Source organism: Pyrenophora tritici-repentis (assembly GCF_003171515.1).
Source record: "Pyrenophora tritici-repentis strain M4 chromosome Unknown M4_contig_00036, whole genome shotgun sequence".
Lineage (NCBI taxonomy): Eukaryota > Fungi > Ascomycota > Dothideomycetes > Pleosporales > Pleosporaceae > Pyrenophora > Pyrenophora tritici-repentis.
The window spans coordinates 1-16,358 of NW_027093999.1; the positions used below are offsets into that span (position 1 = coordinate 1).

The following is a 16,358-nucleotide window of genomic DNA, read 5'->3' on the forward strand; positions in this document are numbered from 1 at the left end:
CCTCGCCACACCGATAGTGTACAGCAGCCACTGGACATTTCCGACTCTGACGACGAGCTTCCGACCACAATCACTACGCGCAAGAAGGGCGTGGCCTTCATAGACCATCGCGCCGACTTGAGCAGCCCATTGGGCATACGCTACCCATTAATGAGCGAGCAACGCCGCTACTCGCGCCAGTCTCAGGCCGAAGTCGACACTGATTATTTTCTGAAGCGTGGCTCTCACCTGGACCTGCCGCGTCCTTAGAACCCCTAGTTGAACACGCCTACGAGCGTGCGCAATTCGAGCGACAGCCCTCTACGTCCTACGTCATTCCTCGCGAGGATAACGTGACCACCTTCGACCTCTGGGAGAACGATGCGCAAGGCAACCCCCAACGCAAAGATTCTCTCCACACTACGCCTATCGGACATACGAATAATGACCAGTCTAAGGCGTTGAACAGACTATATGATCAAATCCGCGATATGTGGAGAGACCTCGGCAACGAGCGCAAACACAGCGATCAGTTAGGCGAACAGCTTCTCGCAAGAGACAAGGTCATCGAAAACCTCCACAGCAAGGATCAAGAAAACCAAGATATCCTTGAGGGTTACAAGGGCGACGTCGCTGACACACAGGCTGTCCTTAAGAACTGCCAGGACCAACTTCAGTCTTCCGTCGCTACAGTTGCACGCCTAACCGAGGAGCTCCGCGACGCGCGCGGAAGCGCTCACGAAGACTACCAGCAGGCCCAGAACCAGGCAGAGAACCTCGCCGCCCGCAAATCGGCCTACAAGGACAAATACCGACAGGAGCACGACGCCCACCGAGCCACATTAGAGAATATGAAGAAACTCAGGCTAAGCTAAAACAGGCTACAGCCAAGGTTTCTAGGTCAGCCGGCGCGGCCACACAGGCCCTTCCCCCCAGACTCATCGGACTCTGAAGGCGACGATGCCAACAGTCCTCTACCAGCCCTCTCTCGCCAAGGTCAGCGCGGCACTCAGTCTACGAAAAATCGATACTCCGATGACGAAGAGTACGATCACCGTCGCCACCCCGCCCAAAGAAACCTGAACCTGAGGCATTCTCCGGTAATGGCAAACCTGAACCTGAGGCATTCTCCGGTAATGGCACCACTTCCGCCGACTATCTTAAGTGGAAGATGGACGTCACCGATTGGTTTGCTGATTATCCCTACGAGTTCGCCTCAGAAACCAAGAAGCTTAGCTACATCCGCCAGAAGACCAAGGACAAGGCTTTCGGATGCCTCCAGCATGGGTACCTCGAACCTGGAGCTGAGTTCGCGCACAGTAACGAGGCTTGGTCTATCCTTGACTCTGTCTATAAGTCGCTGAACACTAGCATCGAAGCTCAGTCCTGGTATGAGAGCTTGAATTCCACTATGAAGCCCACAGAGTCTATGGGTGAGTACATCGCCCGCTTTAACGTCGGCACCTCGGCCCTTCGTTGGCCCGACACCCTCAAGATCCAGTTCATGCGCAACCGGCTGCCTGTATGGTGGCGCGACATGACCGCCATGAAAGTCTTAGAGTCTAGCCTCACCTACCTTGACTTCTGTCAAACCCTTCGTCTCCTCGAACAGTCCAACCCACAACGAGCCACTACAACTGGCAACCGTAGAGGAAATCAGAGTTTAGAAGGTGGCGGGGCGGCGGAGCAGGCGGCAATAAGTCCACTCCCTCTAACGGACCCCGGAACGGTGGATCCAGCTCGGGATCTGGCCCCCGTGGCCGCTCTGACATCCAGGTCAAGGTCCTCCGTCACTTAAATCGTTGTTTCAACTGTCTTAAGAAGAATCACACCTTTAAGGCTACAGGAGGTTACTGCTCTAAGGAGCCGGTCGCCTCTTTTGACTCGTACCCGAAGTTCAGGACGCTCTTGAGAAGGCTATTGCTAACAATGGCGTACCCGTCGGAGAGCCAGCCCGCCCTAAGGTCAAGGGCGCCGCAGCTAGCGTCACCTCCACCTCTCCCCAACCTTCGGAAAATGCTTAGTCCCTGGCGACAGTCGCCCCCAGGGACCTCCCCGGCATGAGAAGCCACCCCCAGTACAACCACCAGCACATCCCCTAATTCCCCCTGCCCCTTCTGTCGAAGACAGCGAAGAAGAAGAGGAGTTACATCCTAACCGCTTTGTCGACGATTCTTTGACCCTAGCCCTTTCCCCTACCGTAGAAGTCAGCTCTGACGATGAGTCCGACCCGGATCCAACACTCCAGGCAATTGCGAACCGTGTCAAGGCTCTAAAACAACAGAGCCAGACTGGATCCCGGATCACCGTCTCGGCCATTGCTGCCGCCGCTATACGCGGTGATAAGTATCAGCCTCTAGTAGGCCAGCAATTAGTCTTTAAAGGAATCATTTCTTCTCATCGCTCCTCTCCTCAACACGTCGAAATCATGGGTGACACTGGTTGTGCTTCTCTCTTCATTGATTCTTCTCATGCCCGCGCACATAAATACGACCTTATCTCTCTCTCCCAGCCTGCTACTCTAGAACTCGCTGATGGCTCTCTAGTGGCAGGCGTTACCCATATGGCCCGGGTAACTGTCACATTTGGCACCCACACCGAAGATGTCCTAGCCTATGTCACCAAACTCTCTGGTGTCCAAATGATCCTAGGAACGCCCTGGTTCCAAACCCATGAACCCCGAGTTAACTGGAAAGACATGTCTCTAAGTTTTGACTCGGAGCACTGTCTAATTAACTGTATCCACGACCACCGACCCTGTCACACTCAGAGCAGCCGGCACCACAAGCAACCTCTCCCCCAGGTCCCTGACCCTTGCCGGAAGGTTGCTCGTCACCCCAAAGCACCCCCACCAATTGATGTAGCTTTCATCTCTAGCCGCGTAGCCGCGGCAGCCGTCTGTCACGACCAGGACATTTGTATCACCTCTTACGATGAAATCGGCCGCATCGCCGAGCTATCCGACAAGGAATGGGAGGACACTCAGCACCTACGTGCTGCAGGAGCCAAAGTGCTCCCAGAGGATTACGAGAAGTTCCGCGACAAGATGGAACGTCCGCACATGACGAGACAAGAAATCCTCAAGCGATTACCTAAGGTCCTTCATCCCTTGTACCAAGGTTTTGACCCTAAAGAAGCGGACGAGCTCCCAGAGCTCCGGGTAACCTTGACCACAAAATCGAACTTAAGCTCGACGATACTGGCCAGCCGCCTAAGCCGTCATTCCAGCGTCTACGCCCAATGTCCCGAGATGAAGCCCGAGCGGTGAAACTCTATGTGACGACATGATCAAGAAAGGACACGTCGAACGCAGCACTTCCGCCTGGGCCGCACCCCTTCTTGTTGTGCGCAAGCCAGGTGGAGGCATCCGCATATGCGTCGACTATCGCGGTCTGAACGCCCACACTGTCAAGAACCGAAATGCCCCACCACTAATCCGGGACATGCTTGCTAAGCTCTCAAAATCGCGATACTTCTCCAAGGTAGATGTGATCGCCGCATTCAATAAGATACGCATCAAAGAAGAACATAAACACCTCTCCGCCTTCATCACGCCCTACGGACTGTACCAATACACTGTTATGCCCTTCGGCATGTGCAATAGCCCAGGAACCTTCCAAGCATACATTAACGACGTCCTACACGAATATCTCGATGAGTTCTGCATGGCTTACTTAGACGATGTAATTATCTTTAGTGAGACTCTTGATCAACACGAGAAGCACCTAGTACAGGTAGTCTCTCGGCTCGCAGACGCCGGATTGCCTATGGACATTCTTAAATCCGACTTCATAACGACAGAGGTTAAATTCCTCGGGCTTATCATCACCGCCGACGGTATTAAAATGGACCCAGACAAAGTCAGCGCCATTCAGGACTGGAAGCTTCCGCAATCTCTAAAAGATGTACAAGCCTTTTTAGGTTTTGCTAACTTCTACCGCCGATTTATACGCGGTTTCTCGGATATCGCAAAACCTTTAACGCATCTCACTAAGGGCGACCCTAAGCTATTCAAGATGACTAAAGAAGCTGAGCGCTCCTTCCTCGCACTGAAAGTCGCCTTCTGTAGCGACGTGGTGCTCGCCCACTTTGACCCCGACCTAAAGACTATCGTAGAAACTGACGCGTCTGACTATGTGTACGCAGCAGTGCTCTCCCAGGTCCAGCCAGACGGATCAGTCCGGCCGGTCGCCTATCTCTCAAAGAAGATGTCGCCCACAGAGTGTAATTACGAGATATACGACAAGGAGCTCCTCGCTATAGTCCGCGCCTTCGAGGAATGGAGGCCAGAACTCGCAGGAGTTCCTGAGGCGGTAGAAGTGCTAACAGACCATCGCGGGCTCGAATACTTCCGCTCTAAACGCAATCTCAATCGTCGACAAGCCCGCTGGGCTGAGTTCCTAGAGGAATTCGACTTTCGCATACAATACCGCCCTGGTAAACAGGGTACTAAACCCGACAGCCTTACCCGCCGGACAGGAGACTTGCCAGACTCAGTCACGGACGACCGGGTCCAGCACCAATGCCAGACTATCCTAGGTTCCAACCGATGGGGCGGCAGCTATGCCGCTGTACGCCTCGCCGGAGTATGCCTGGGCGACAATCCTTGCGACCTAGGCTCCGTCCTTACACTGATGCAAGAGAGCGGCGAAGGCGCTTCACTGTCCACCTCTACAATGTTGGTAGGGTTAGCCCGCTTCTCCCTAAAGGGCACCCATGACCCATATGACGACATCGAAGGAGCCGACGATCGCCCCCTCGACGATGTCCTCTTAGAACTCTGCCTTAGCGACCCACGCCTACGCGATGTAAAGACAGCCCTCGCTTCTAATGACCGCCGTATCCCACATTACCTCATAGCGGAAGGCATTCGGATGGAACTAGCCGACCTAGAAGCCAGCAACGACGGCAAGCTATTTATTGGCAACGGGCGTCTTGTCGTCCCCTTCAGTGAGAAACTCCGTACGAGGATTATCGCACACATCCACAATAGCCTACCGGGCGGCCACGGAGGTCGCACGACGACGTACCAACAAGTAAGCCAGTGGTACTACTGGCAGGGCATGACGAACACAATTGCGCGCTTTACCAACAACTGTCTAACCTGTAAACGCTCTAAGGTTAACCGCACCGCCAAACATAGTTTGCTTCACCCGCTGCCTGTCCCTACTCAGTACTGGGATGACATATCCATCGACTTCATCACCCCACTGCCTAAGTCAACCTGGTGTGGTCACTCTTACCAACACATCATGGTCGTGGTTGACCGTCTATCAAAAATGAAGAAGTTCATTGCAATGGAAAACCTAGAGGTGCCTACAGTCGTTGACAAGTTTATGGAATACATCTGGAAAGAGGAAGGATACCCAAGGACTCTTGTATCAGATCGGGGCCGCCAATTCACGTCACATTTCTGGAATCGCCTGTGTGCCCAGGTGGGAACGCACCCTAAACTCTCTACCTCCCATCACCCAGAAACCGACGGTCAGACCGAGAATGCAAACGCCGATCTCAAACAATACCTAAGGGCGTACGTTAACTACCTACAGACGGATTGGGCCCAGCTATTGCCTTTAGCAGAATTTGAAGCCAATTCGGCCATTAGCACAGCTACCGGGTTATCTCCGTTCCTCGCCACAAAGGGACGCCAACCGCGATCTGGACTGGAGCCCGCTCACCTTCTGCGCCCCCTTAACAACCACCCTACTATCGCCCAACAGCAACGGAACGCTGATGCCCTCGCCCAGCGCATTGACACAACGCGCACCTTCCTGCGACAACAAATCCTATGGGCTCAAGACAAGATGAAAGAGTTCGCAGACGCGAACCGATACCCAGCACCACGGTTCGACGTGGGTGACTGGGTGATGCTGAACGCCCGCCACATTAAAACCGAAAGACCAGTTAAGTCACTAGACCACAAGAATATAGGGCCATACCAGATCACTCGGGTCATTGACAACATGGCCTACGAACTAGACCTCCCTCCTCAGCTTAAAGCTATCTTCCCAGCCTTCCACCCATGGCTCCTACAACCGTACGAGGACGACGCCTTACCCGGACAACCTCGTCCAGGCGATGCCGCTCCCCCCGAAGTCCACCTTGGCAACGATGGAGTCACAGAATACGTGGTCTCCCAAGTCCTAGACTCTCGCATACGACGCAATCTCGTCGACCCTCACACAGGTGAGCGTGGATTGCTGCAATACAAGGTGGAATGGGTGGGCGACGATCAGTCAGAGCCATGGCAGCCCTACCATAACCTGCGCAGCTGTAAAGAGTCAGTCCAGGACTTTCACAGCCGCAACCCTGGCCGACCAGGACCACACGCCACATTTCATGACTACGATGACGACGGACAGCTCGCTATAGCCCTGCTCCAGCTACTAGATAGCAAGTACTCAAATAAGTTTGCGCCTCAGTCGGAACTTTGAGCGCTTTTCGGGGGGGACGTGTGATGGTTTTGGGCCGTTGCCCCGCACAGGCCACCTGCCAGATGCCTTAGCGTTGTTTTGATGTTCGCGCACGAGCCACCTGTTTGGTGGCCCATGCACACCCCCACTTAGATATATTCCGCGCAGAGCTTCTTACAAGCTCTGCACTGCAATTACTTTGTAATTCAACACAGTTTCAAATACCTGACCTATGTGAGACCCTAACCCAGGGCGCTCAATGGTACGTTATAATATACCATTTTTTTGTTAGTGCTGAGAAGTACGCGTATGGCGGGTATATACTAGAACCAGGGGTTTATCCCATTAAACTTCAGGAGTACATCCCATTTTTAGTCTATAGTCGAAATTACTCCAAATTTAGACATATAACTCAGCATACGTAGACGCACAATCTGACGAATTTACAGCGCAGCAGACTATGTGGTTCAGGAGCTTAGGGTTTGGTGTTCTTGGTTAGGGTTACGCGTCTGGGGGGTCAGGAGGTCGCGAGGCTCGGCACCCCGCCGCGCGCGCGCCGCCGGAGTAAGCACCGAGAGAGCGATCAACAGCGCGTGTATATAAGAAGCCGAGTAGAACAGGTAGGCGTCGATATTTCAACATGTCTAAACCTAGCATCGAGTGCCAGTATTTCGAGCATGTGCCTGAGCACAGCGTAGCGGCATGCAGAGAGTGCAGATATGCAGTATGGCCAGATCAGATTGAGGGCCATCTACAGAAGCAGCATAAGGTTAGTTACAAGGAGGCTGAGGCAGTTGGACAGCAGGTTCGCAGCTGGGCTGGGTTAGTCCAGTACCCTAGTGAGCTCGAGGTGCCGACTGGTGCTCCAAAGCCTGTGCGGCAATTGCCAGTGTATACAGACGGGATGTTATGCCAATTTGACTCCAGCTGCTGCTATTATGTAGCAAGAAGTAAGGAGGCTATACGAAAGCATTGGCGTAAGGACCATCAAGGATGGTCAGCAGGGAAGAAGCGAGGGCGGCCAAGTCGAACCAGGCAGAAGAGCGTGCAGGCACATATGGATAAGGGGTACCGGCTGGTCCATTGCCAGCGATTATTCAGCAGCCGGCATGGATCGCAGTACTTTGAGGTCCAGGCACCCAGCCAGGATGGAGAAGGCCCCGAAATCGTGCCCGTAGACGGGGCAGCAGCATGGGCGCGAGTGGGCGAGCAGATGGCCAAGGCGTGGGCAGACATCGAGAAGCGGGCGCAGACGACGATCCAGGAGGGCGAGCGCGACGAGGTGAACCCATGGCTGGAGCGGACGCAGTGGTTGCCGTACCTAGTGGGCATGGAGAGGCCGGATTTGTTAGCGTGCATCGAGGAGCCCGTGGCAGAGCCAGATGCCAGGCAGGAGCAGCAGGCCGAGCCGGTGGAAGCAGCGATTTGGGCAGCCATGGATGGATTGGCGCGGTTCAGCCAGGCATCCATTATTGACCGGATTGGCGTGTTTATACGGTTGGAGGCAATTCGCACAGAGATGCACCAAACCCGGTTCCAGCCGTTACAGCCGTATATGGACAAGAACGCCATTGTCAAGCACACACGACCGTGGCAGCAGATGTTAATGTTTTTTGCACGCACACAGAAAGAGCACGGGTGGAAGAGCCCCAAGTATCGGTTTACGCGCCGGCAGCGAGAGGCATGGGAGGTGTTAATCGAACAGGCAAAGCGGAGCATAGAGGGAGACGAAGAAGATGAAGCCGAGGATATGGACGAAGAGAGAGAAGAGCTGGACGAGGAGATGATGGACGACATAGACGAGGCGATAGAGGTAGCTGAGGAAGAGCCAGGTCAGGAGAAGGCCCCGAGCCTAAGAAGTTGTCTAAGATACAGAAAGCGTGTTTGGAGTTTTGCATTGCATTACTTAACCACCGCATCACCCGTAGAGAGTATGACAGCCCGCTGGTGTGCGCGTTGGCGGTGCTGGGCGTCAAGGAGGACGGATGGAAGGGGCCGGAGCAGTACCCGCCGATATTATCGGCGGTGATCAAGATCGCTCGGTTTATGGTCGTGCAGAAGGGACTAGAAATGTCAGGGCCCGAGGAGGATAGCGGCGATGAGACAGACGACGACTTAGATGACAGCGCGTACGAGAGCGGGCCAAGCCAGCGACGGCGTCCCAAGGGGTGTTTGCAGTTAGTGCAGAAGATGATGGACCGGTTCATGGTGCGCGGCAGCCATAGCCCCATGCAGTGGATGTTGGATTTGCGGACGTATGGATTGAAGATCCATTACAACACTACAACCCGCGGGCATGTAGAGTGGACGAACGGCGACGAGCAGACTCCGCAACAATCAATCGGATCGGCATGATTGATTCCTATCTAGGTTAAAGGCTGCCTAATAAAGTAACTCTTTAACCTATATAGGAATCAATCATGTCGATCGATTGATTGTTGCGGAGTCTGGCGACGAGCTGCTGTACAAAGAGCTGCATTTTAGCATGGCGCAGTTCCGCGGCATGGTACATGGGCTGGCTAGCGAGAGCCGGCGATTATTAACAGAGGAGTTAATGTTTAGCAGCAAGGCAGCGCCGGTGCCGGCAGTGCCATGGGAGAGCATACGTGACAACCCAACCGACGAGCGGCCAGGATGGAACTTTTTGAAGGATCATCGCACAAACATGCCCGTCAACGGCGAGAGGTGGTTATTTGAGCGGGTAGGCGAGAGCGCCAGCATCCGGAGTCGGTTCATGAAGCCCGGGACGCAGTCAGGGGTAGACCGACAGGCAATAGAGCGATACATGGACCGGGTGGTAGAATTTCGCGAGAAGCTGGCGGTGTTAATGCATATAACGGGTGGGCAGCCAGCGCGAGGGCCAGAGCTACTGAGCGTACGGCATAGCAACACAGTGCAAGGGGGGCATCGCAATATATTCATCGAGGACGGCATGGTGGTGTTTGTGACACGGTACCACAAGGGATACAAAGTCAGCGGCGACGTCAAGATTATCCATCGATATTTGCCGCGCGAGGTGGGCGAGCTGGTAGTGTGGTATATGTGGCTGGTGTTGCCGTTCCAGCAGCGGCTCGAGGCGTTGGTGTGGGAGAAGGAGGCAGTTTCGTCGCATATGTGGCCAGCAGACCCCAGCGGCCGCAAGTGGACGACCGATCGGCTGCGGGAGGCGTTGAAGCGCGAGAGCCGGATCGCGATGGGCCAGGAGTGGACGTTTGCCGGGTACCGGGAGATGGCGATTGGCATCAGCCGGCGGTTTTTGCGTGGATCGACAGCGTTCCAGGCAGATGAGGGCGAGGAGAATAAGGAGTGGGCTGAGGAGCAGGCAGGAGATTCGATTGCCGACGAGCAGGCGGGCCATACGTCGCACGTGGCGGGACTGGTATACGCGCGAGGGATCATGGAGCAGTCAGGGGCCGTGGCGGATAGGCGGCAGCAGTTCCGGGCATCGAGCACGGATTGGCATAGATTTTTGGGCTTCCAGGCAGGCTTGGACGACCAGAGAAGAAGCAGCAAGCGGAAGAGAGCGCCGTTTGAGAGCGAGGCAGACGAGGCAAGGGTGGATCGGTGGCAGCGGCTGAGGAAGATGGACGCGAGAGCGCAGCTGAAGCGCATGATGGGCGAGGAGGCCAAGTTCCGGGGGGTGCAGGAGGCAGCGATCAAAGCCATCACAGCAGGCGAGAGTCCCGTAGTAGCGGTGATGCCGACGGGGGCAGGCAAGAGCTTGTTGTTCATGTTGCCGGCGTGGGCAGAGCAGGGCGGCACGACGGTGGTGGTAGTGCCGTTGATCGCGTTGCGTGGCGACATGGCACAGCGGTGCAAGAAGCTAGGGATATCGTGCGTAGAGTGGCAGAGTCGGCGTCCGCCAGACGCAGCAGCGGTGGTGTTAGTGACGCCCGAGTCGGCAGTTGGAGAGGAATTTGCAACGTTTTTAAACCGGCTACGAGCGACGCGGCAGCTAGATCGGATTATTATCGACGAGTGCCATATCGTGTTAAACCGGCAGTACACGTTCCGCAAGCAGATGCAGCAGCTAGGTAAGCTAGTGGCTGTAGAGACGCAGATGGTCATGTTAACAGCAACGTTGCCACCCAGCGAGGAGGACGAGTTATTCCGGCGAATGCATTTTGAGCGTGGGCAGGTAAGAATGTTTAGGGCACCAACAGCACGGAGCAACATAGCGTACCGGGTGGTAAGGGTAGAGAAGGAGAGGAAGAGACAGGAGGTAGAGGCAACGGTGTTGGCGATGGTACAGCAGAAGGTCCGAAAGTATAAGAGCGGCAAGATTGTAGTGTACGGCAACTCAGTGCCAAAGGTCAAGGGGTTAGCCGAGAAGCTCAAGTGCCATGCGTATCATCACCACGCGGTTGGCAAGGCAAGCATGTTGGAGGAGTTCATGGGCGGCAAGCAGCGGGTGATTGTGGCAACCAGCGCGTTGGGCATGGGAGTGGACGTGCCCGATATCCGGTGCATTGTCCACATGGATTGGCCGTTTAGCGTGTTGGATTACGCGCAGGAGAGCGGGCGAGCCGGGCGAGACGGGGAGCGGAGCGAGGCCATCATGATGGTGCAGGACGGCGAGCAGCGAGCGGCGGATGACAAGCAGGGGGAGGCGGAGCAGCGGTTGGTGCGAGCATACGTCGAAGGCATAGACGAGGCGGCGACATGTAGACGGGTAATGTTGGACGGGTATTTAGACAGGCGCGAGGCCGAGCGAGCTCGGTGCGAGGAGGGAGAGGAGAGGTGTGACGTATGCATGAGAGCCGACGGGGAGGAGATGGAGGAGGAGGAGATGGAGGAGGAGGAGATGGAGGAGGAGATGGAGGAGGAGATGGAGGAGGAGATGGAAGAGATGGAGGAGGTGGAGGAGGTGGAGGAGGTGGAGGAGATGGAGGTGGTGGAGGTGGCCGAGGGCGGCAGCAGCAACGAAGAAGAGGCGGAGACATTGGAGAGGGAGCAAGAAGAGGCGCGGCAGGCGTTTAATCAGCAGCAACGAGAGCAAGGCGGCCCGCGACAGAGATTGATACAGCAGCGGCAGCAGGAGTTCGCCGACGTCGAGTGGCTGCGTAGGCAGCTGGCGCAATGGATAAACCGGTGTGGGTTATGCGAGGCGGTAGGGCAAGGATCGAGCGCACACGACGTACGGCAATGTTGGCGACAGGAGAGCCAGCGGATCAAGGAGTCGATTAAGAGGATGGAAGAGACAATTAAGTTTGAGCGTTATTCGGGCTGTTTTTGGTGTGGAGTGCCGCAGGAGATATGCAATCGGTGGGAAAGGAATAGTTTTGGGCGATATCAGAGAGTCCAAGACGGGGATTGCCAGTATAGAGGGGTATTAATAGGCGGGTTATTAAGTATAGCATTAGGGCGGAGCGAGGTAGGAAACCGATGGACGGCGCGGTTAGAGGAGTTCGGGGTTAGTAATTCAGGAGCAGGGCCGACGTTGTTTGAGTTTTTAGGAAAAAAGCGATTGTTAGAGACGGTTGAGAGCAATAACTTAGCAGGAGAGTTTTGTTGGATTACAAGATTAATAGGCGAGTAGAGGAAATATAGAGAGTTGTAACGTTGACGAGGGTAGCTCCAACAGCTCGAGTAGGTCGGATAGTGTAAGCAGCGATAAAGGCAAGAGCAGCAAGATCAGCGAGAGCGTAGGCAGGGTTAGCAGCAAGAGAGATAGCAGCAACAGTGACGATAGTAGCAGCAGTAAGAGTAGCGACGAAGGCGAGGGCAGCGAGAGCAGTGATCAAGGCGAGAGCAGCGAGAGTAGTGACGAAGGCGAGGGTAGTAAAGATATTAGAGGTAGCGAAAGCAGCGGCAACAGCGAGAGCAATGAGAGCAACGACAAAGACGAGGGCAGAGAAGGTAACGAGAGCGGCGAGAGCAGTAAGAGCGCAGGCAGCGTTGGTAGCGAGAGCAATAGCTGCAACAGTGGCGATAGTGGCGATAGCGAGGGCAGCGACGACGGCGAGGATGGCGAGGATGGCGAGGATGGCGAGGACAGCGAGGGCAACTTGATGGCAGGTAGCGAAAGCAGTAATAGCAGCTTGAGCAGGGAGGAAAAGCGAGGGTCGTGACGACGGCGAGAGTAGCTCCGATAGCGAGAGCAGCAGAGCGAGAGCAGCAAGAGCGGCAAGAGCAACGAGAGCGAGGCAGGCGAGGCAGGCGAGAGCAACGAGATGGCAAGTAGCGAGAGCGAGGCAGGCGAGGCAGGCGAGAGCAACGAGATGGCAAGTAGCGAGAGCGTAGGGAGCGAGAGAGGCGAGAGAAATAAGAGCAGCGACATGATAGGTACCGTTGGCAGCGAGAGCATCGAGAGCCGCGCATATAGCGAGAGTAACGAGAACAGAGCGAGTAGCGAGAGCAGCGACGACGGTAAGGACAGCGAGAGCAGGAGCCGCAGCGGCGAAAGGAGTTGTAGAAGCCGTAGCAGCGGTAGGAAGTGAGAAGCAGCGAGAGTAGCGCGAGCAGTGGGGGGACAGCAGGGACAGCGAGAGCAGTAGGGAAAGCAAGAGCAGGGGCAGAAGTAGTTATAGCGGCCGCAGGCGTAGTAGGAGCGGTGGGGAGTGAGGAGCAGAAGCGAGGATATCGATAGCAGCGAGAGCAGCGAGGACGGCGGGGATAGTAGGGATAGCGGGATCAGCTGTGAGAGAAGCGAGGATAGCGAGAGTAGGAAAGCAGGAGCCGCAGGCGCGATAGAAGTAAGAGTAGCAAGAGCAGTAAGAGCAGGATGTGTAGCCGCGAGGATAGAGGCAATTAAGGTAATTAAGGTGATTGCGATGATTGCGAGGACAGTAAGAGCAACAAGGGCAGCGCAAGAAAGGGGCGAACGGCAAGGGAATTAACTATTAAGTTAATTGTAGCGATTGCAAGGACAGCGGGAACAGCGAGGATAGTAAGGGCAGTAAGGGTAGAAAGGACAGCGGAAGCAGCGAGGACAACGAGGACAGCGAGGATTGTAAGGACAGCGGAAGCAGCGAGGACAACGAGGACAGCGAGGATTGTAAGGACAGCGGAAGCAGCGAGGACAACGAGGACAGCGAGGATTGTAAGGACAGCGGAAGCAGCGAGGATAATGAGGACAGCGAGGATAGTAAGAACAGCGAGGATAGTAAGGACAGTAAGAGTAGCGAGGATAGCGAAAGTAGGAGAGTAGCAGTAGCAATAGCAGTAGCCGGAGGTGTATATAAGCTGTAAGAGGTAAGAGGTAGAAGTAAGGATATTATAAGCAGCAAGGATAGCAGGGGCAGAAGCGGCAACAGGTGCAGGGGTAGTAGGAGTAGTAATAAGAATATTAAGAGCAGTGCAAGTTACAAGGACAAGGGACAAAGTAAGGACAGTAGAGATAGTAAGAGTATCAGGAGCAGCGAGAACAGAAGCCGTAGGATTGATAGCGAAGATATTAAGAGCAGCAAGGAAAGCGAAAGTAGCGAGGGTAGTAAGAGCAGCGACAAGAGGAGCGGTAGCGGCCGCCGAAACCGCAGTTACCGCAGGTGGAGGAGGCGTAGGAGGTAAGGGGCAGAAGAGAGCAGTAGAGACAGCGGGAACAGCGGGGAAAGCGAGAGCAGCAAGAAGGACGGGGATAGTAGAGATAGAGGAAGTGGCGAGAGCAGAAGCAGTAATAGGGAGGATTGCGGAATGCGGAGGAGTAAGAGCGGTAGGAGTAAGAGTAGCAAGAGCAGGACGTAGAAGTAAGAGCCGTAGGAGCAGGAGCAGTAAGAATAGCAGGAGTAGCAAGGGTAGGAGCTTTAAAGGCGGCAGCAACGAGGGTGTTACAAGCAGCGAAAATAATAGGAGCAGGGAGAGTGGTCGCAGTAAGGATAGCGATAGAAGCGAGGTTGGCGACAGCAGGGACAGTAGTAGTAGCAAGAATAGCGAGAGTAGCGAGAGCAATAGCAGTGAGAGCTAGAGCATTAAGAGTAGCAGCAATAAGAGCAGTAACCGTAGGAGTAGGCGCATTAAGAGTAAAAGCTGCAGGAGTAAGAGCAGTAAGGGCGGAAATAGTAGGAGCGTAATTAGCGAGAGCAGGAGCAGCGAGGACAGCAGGAGCAGCTGGAATGGCGAGAGCAGCAAGGACGGAGTGGATAGCAAGAATAGGAAGCGTAGGGGCCGCAGTGGCGATATTTGTAGAAGCGGCAGTAAACACAGGTGTAGTAGTAGCCGTAGGAGTAATAACGAGCATGTTAAAAGCAGCAAGGACGGCAGGAACAGCGGGAGTTGCAATAGTAGAACCCGTAACCGTAATTGAATAGACAGTAAGAGTGATAGTCGCGATAGAAGGAAAAGTTACAAGAATAGCAGCCGTAGCCGTGGTAGAAGCAAGAGTAATTATAATAGAGGCAAAGATAGTAACAGTAGTAAGAGTAATAAGCACAGTAAGGGTATAGTAAGAGCAAAAGTTTAAAGAAGAGTTATTTATGTTAAAAATAAGTATGCAGGTATAAAGCAAAGAAAAGAAAGATTCGAAAAGAGAGAGTATAAAGTTGGTGAGATTCATAATCGATAGATGAGGTAGGTAAAACAGGTATAGTTTGTAGTATATATTAGATAGTGTTTAAGAAAGAAATCAAGCATAGAATTAAGTAGGATTTAAGGATTAGGATTGTAGTAGAAGACAGAGCAAGTTATTAGGAATACATTAATAAGAAGATAGAAGAAAAGATTAAGTTTATATAAAAGTAGAGTCATAAGAAGAAGATATAAATAAAAAGATATAAGAGATTATGTTTCAATAATATTAAAAAGAGATGTTAGAAAAGAAAGAAGAATAAAAGAAACCCGATATAATTTAAGAGGAGTATAGTAAAGGGAATAGAAGATAGGTAGAAGAAGAAAGAGAGAGAAAGATAAGGAAGTTTATAGAGAAGGACATAAGAAGCAAAAGATAAAGAGAAAGAAGGAGAAGTAAAGAAAATAGAAAGAGAAGTAAAGAAAAATATAGAGCAAGTAAAGAGAGAGTAGCAAGAACAGCAGTAGTAATAAGGATAAGGATAGAGTTAAGGTACAGTACAATAATGCATAGTGGGTATTTAAGCAACAGTAGTAAGACGAGGCAGGCCGTGTTGGACGTGCATACAGTAGGTAGAGTTTAAGTTTACCGACGCAGAATAGTGATAGAGGTATATAGGGTAGTAGATAATGCGATGCGGTATATAGACGGCGGTAGGCGAAGGACAGAGCCGACACAATATACAACAGTATTAGAGAACTAAGAGGTAGTAGGCAAAGGAGATAGTTGAAGAAGTATTTAGGTTGTGTTTAGTATAGCGAATGGTATAACGTGTGTATACAAGCAATAAGAAGATAATAGATACGGAGGAGATTAGACAGCAGATATAAAAGATTGTTAGTTTCGAGGGTATTTATAGCAAGGTTGTTAGGATTAGTATAGGGAAGCAAGAATAGAGTAGCATAGGGATAGATAGGAGGTTAGTAGAACAGAGAGTTAAAGTAAATTTAATAGAGGGATTCGTAAGACAGTTTTAGAGCAAGTAGGGGTTAGGGTGTACAGAAACGAATAGGTTAATAAGAGAGTTTTATTAGAGTCAGCCGTTTATAATAGAGGAGAACAATAAACAACAGAGGTTATTGCAGAGAAGGGTATAGGCCGAGGTAAAGGGAAGAAGAGAGAAGATATAGTGGCAATAGGAAAAGTTTCCGAGTTAGGGTATTTAGTAGATGTTATATAGATTAAGTGATAAAAGCGAGTAAATTAGATTAAAAATAAGGAGAGATAGAAATAGATGAAGAGGAAAGGAAAGAAGAGAGAGGAACAGAAGAGAGAGAGGGGAAGGATGGATGTGGTGGAGAGGAGAGATGAGGAGGGGCAGGGAGGGTTGGAGCAGCAGGAGCAGGAGCAGGAGCGACAAGGCGGGTGGCGGAGGTGAATACAGCAGCGGCAACAGGAGTTTAGGGAGGTAGAGTAGTGAGGTAGGGAATTAGGATGGTAGGGGAATGGATAGGGAATATGCA

General features: G+C 52.9%; 6 protein-coding genes across 6 annotated transcripts; 5 read left to right on the forward strand and 1 right to left on the reverse strand.

Annotated features, from left to right (window-relative positions):
- Positions 1–150: 150 nt before the first annotated feature.
- Positions 151–854, forward strand: PtrM4_153840 (uncharacterized protein; the record flags this gene model as incomplete). The annotated part of the gene is made up of 2 exons (XM_066110317.1): positions 151–217; positions 259–854. The coding sequence occupies 2 exons, from the start codon at positions 151–153 to the stop codon at positions 852–854; spliced, it is 663 nt and encodes a 220-aa protein (XP_065958653.1).
- Positions 855–1,150: 296 nt separating this feature from the next.
- On the forward strand, positions 1,151–1,777 carry PtrM4_153850 (uncharacterized protein; the record flags this gene model as incomplete). Its single annotated transcript, XM_066110318.1, has 1 exon — positions 1,151–1,777. One exon carries the CDS (start codon positions 1,151–1,153, stop codon positions 1,775–1,777), a length of 627 nt encoding a protein of 208 aa, XP_065958654.1.
- A 131-nt stretch (positions 1,778–1,908) lies between these two features.
- PtrM4_153860 (uncharacterized protein) lies at positions 1,909–6,413 on the forward strand (the record flags this gene model as incomplete). The annotated part of the gene is made up of 3 exons (XM_066110319.1): positions 1,909–1,964; positions 2,017–3,243; positions 3,293–6,413. 3 exons carry the CDS (start codon positions 1,909–1,911, stop codon positions 6,411–6,413), a joined length of 4,404 nt encoding a protein of 1,467 aa, XP_065958655.1.
- A 619-nt stretch (positions 6,414–7,032) lies between these two features.
- On the forward strand, positions 7,033–8,747 carry PtrM4_153870 (DUF3505 multi-domain protein; the record flags this gene model as incomplete). Its single annotated transcript, XM_066110320.1, has 2 exons — positions 7,033–8,224; positions 8,272–8,747. The coding sequence occupies 2 exons, from the start codon at positions 7,033–7,035 to the stop codon at positions 8,745–8,747; spliced, it is 1,668 nt and encodes a 555-aa protein (XP_065958656.1).
- A 130-nt stretch (positions 8,748–8,877) lies between these two features.
- Positions 8,878–12,832, forward strand: PtrM4_153880 (uncharacterized protein; the record flags this gene model as incomplete). The annotated part of the gene is made up of 3 exons (XM_066110321.1): positions 8,878–11,483; positions 11,968–12,410; positions 12,492–12,832. 3 exons carry the CDS (start codon positions 8,878–8,880, stop codon positions 12,830–12,832), a joined length of 3,390 nt encoding a protein of 1,129 aa, XP_065958657.1.
- A 319-nt stretch (positions 12,833–13,151) lies between these two features.
- PtrM4_153890 (ComEC, membrane metal-binding protein) lies at positions 13,152–14,568 on the reverse strand (the record flags this gene model as incomplete). The annotated part of the gene is made up of 2 exons (XM_066110322.1): positions 13,152–14,132; positions 14,242–14,568. The coding sequence occupies 2 exons, from the start codon at positions 14,566–14,568 to the stop codon at positions 13,152–13,154; spliced, it is 1,308 nt and encodes a 435-aa protein (XP_065958658.1).
- Positions 14,569–16,358: the final 1,790 nt, after the last annotated feature.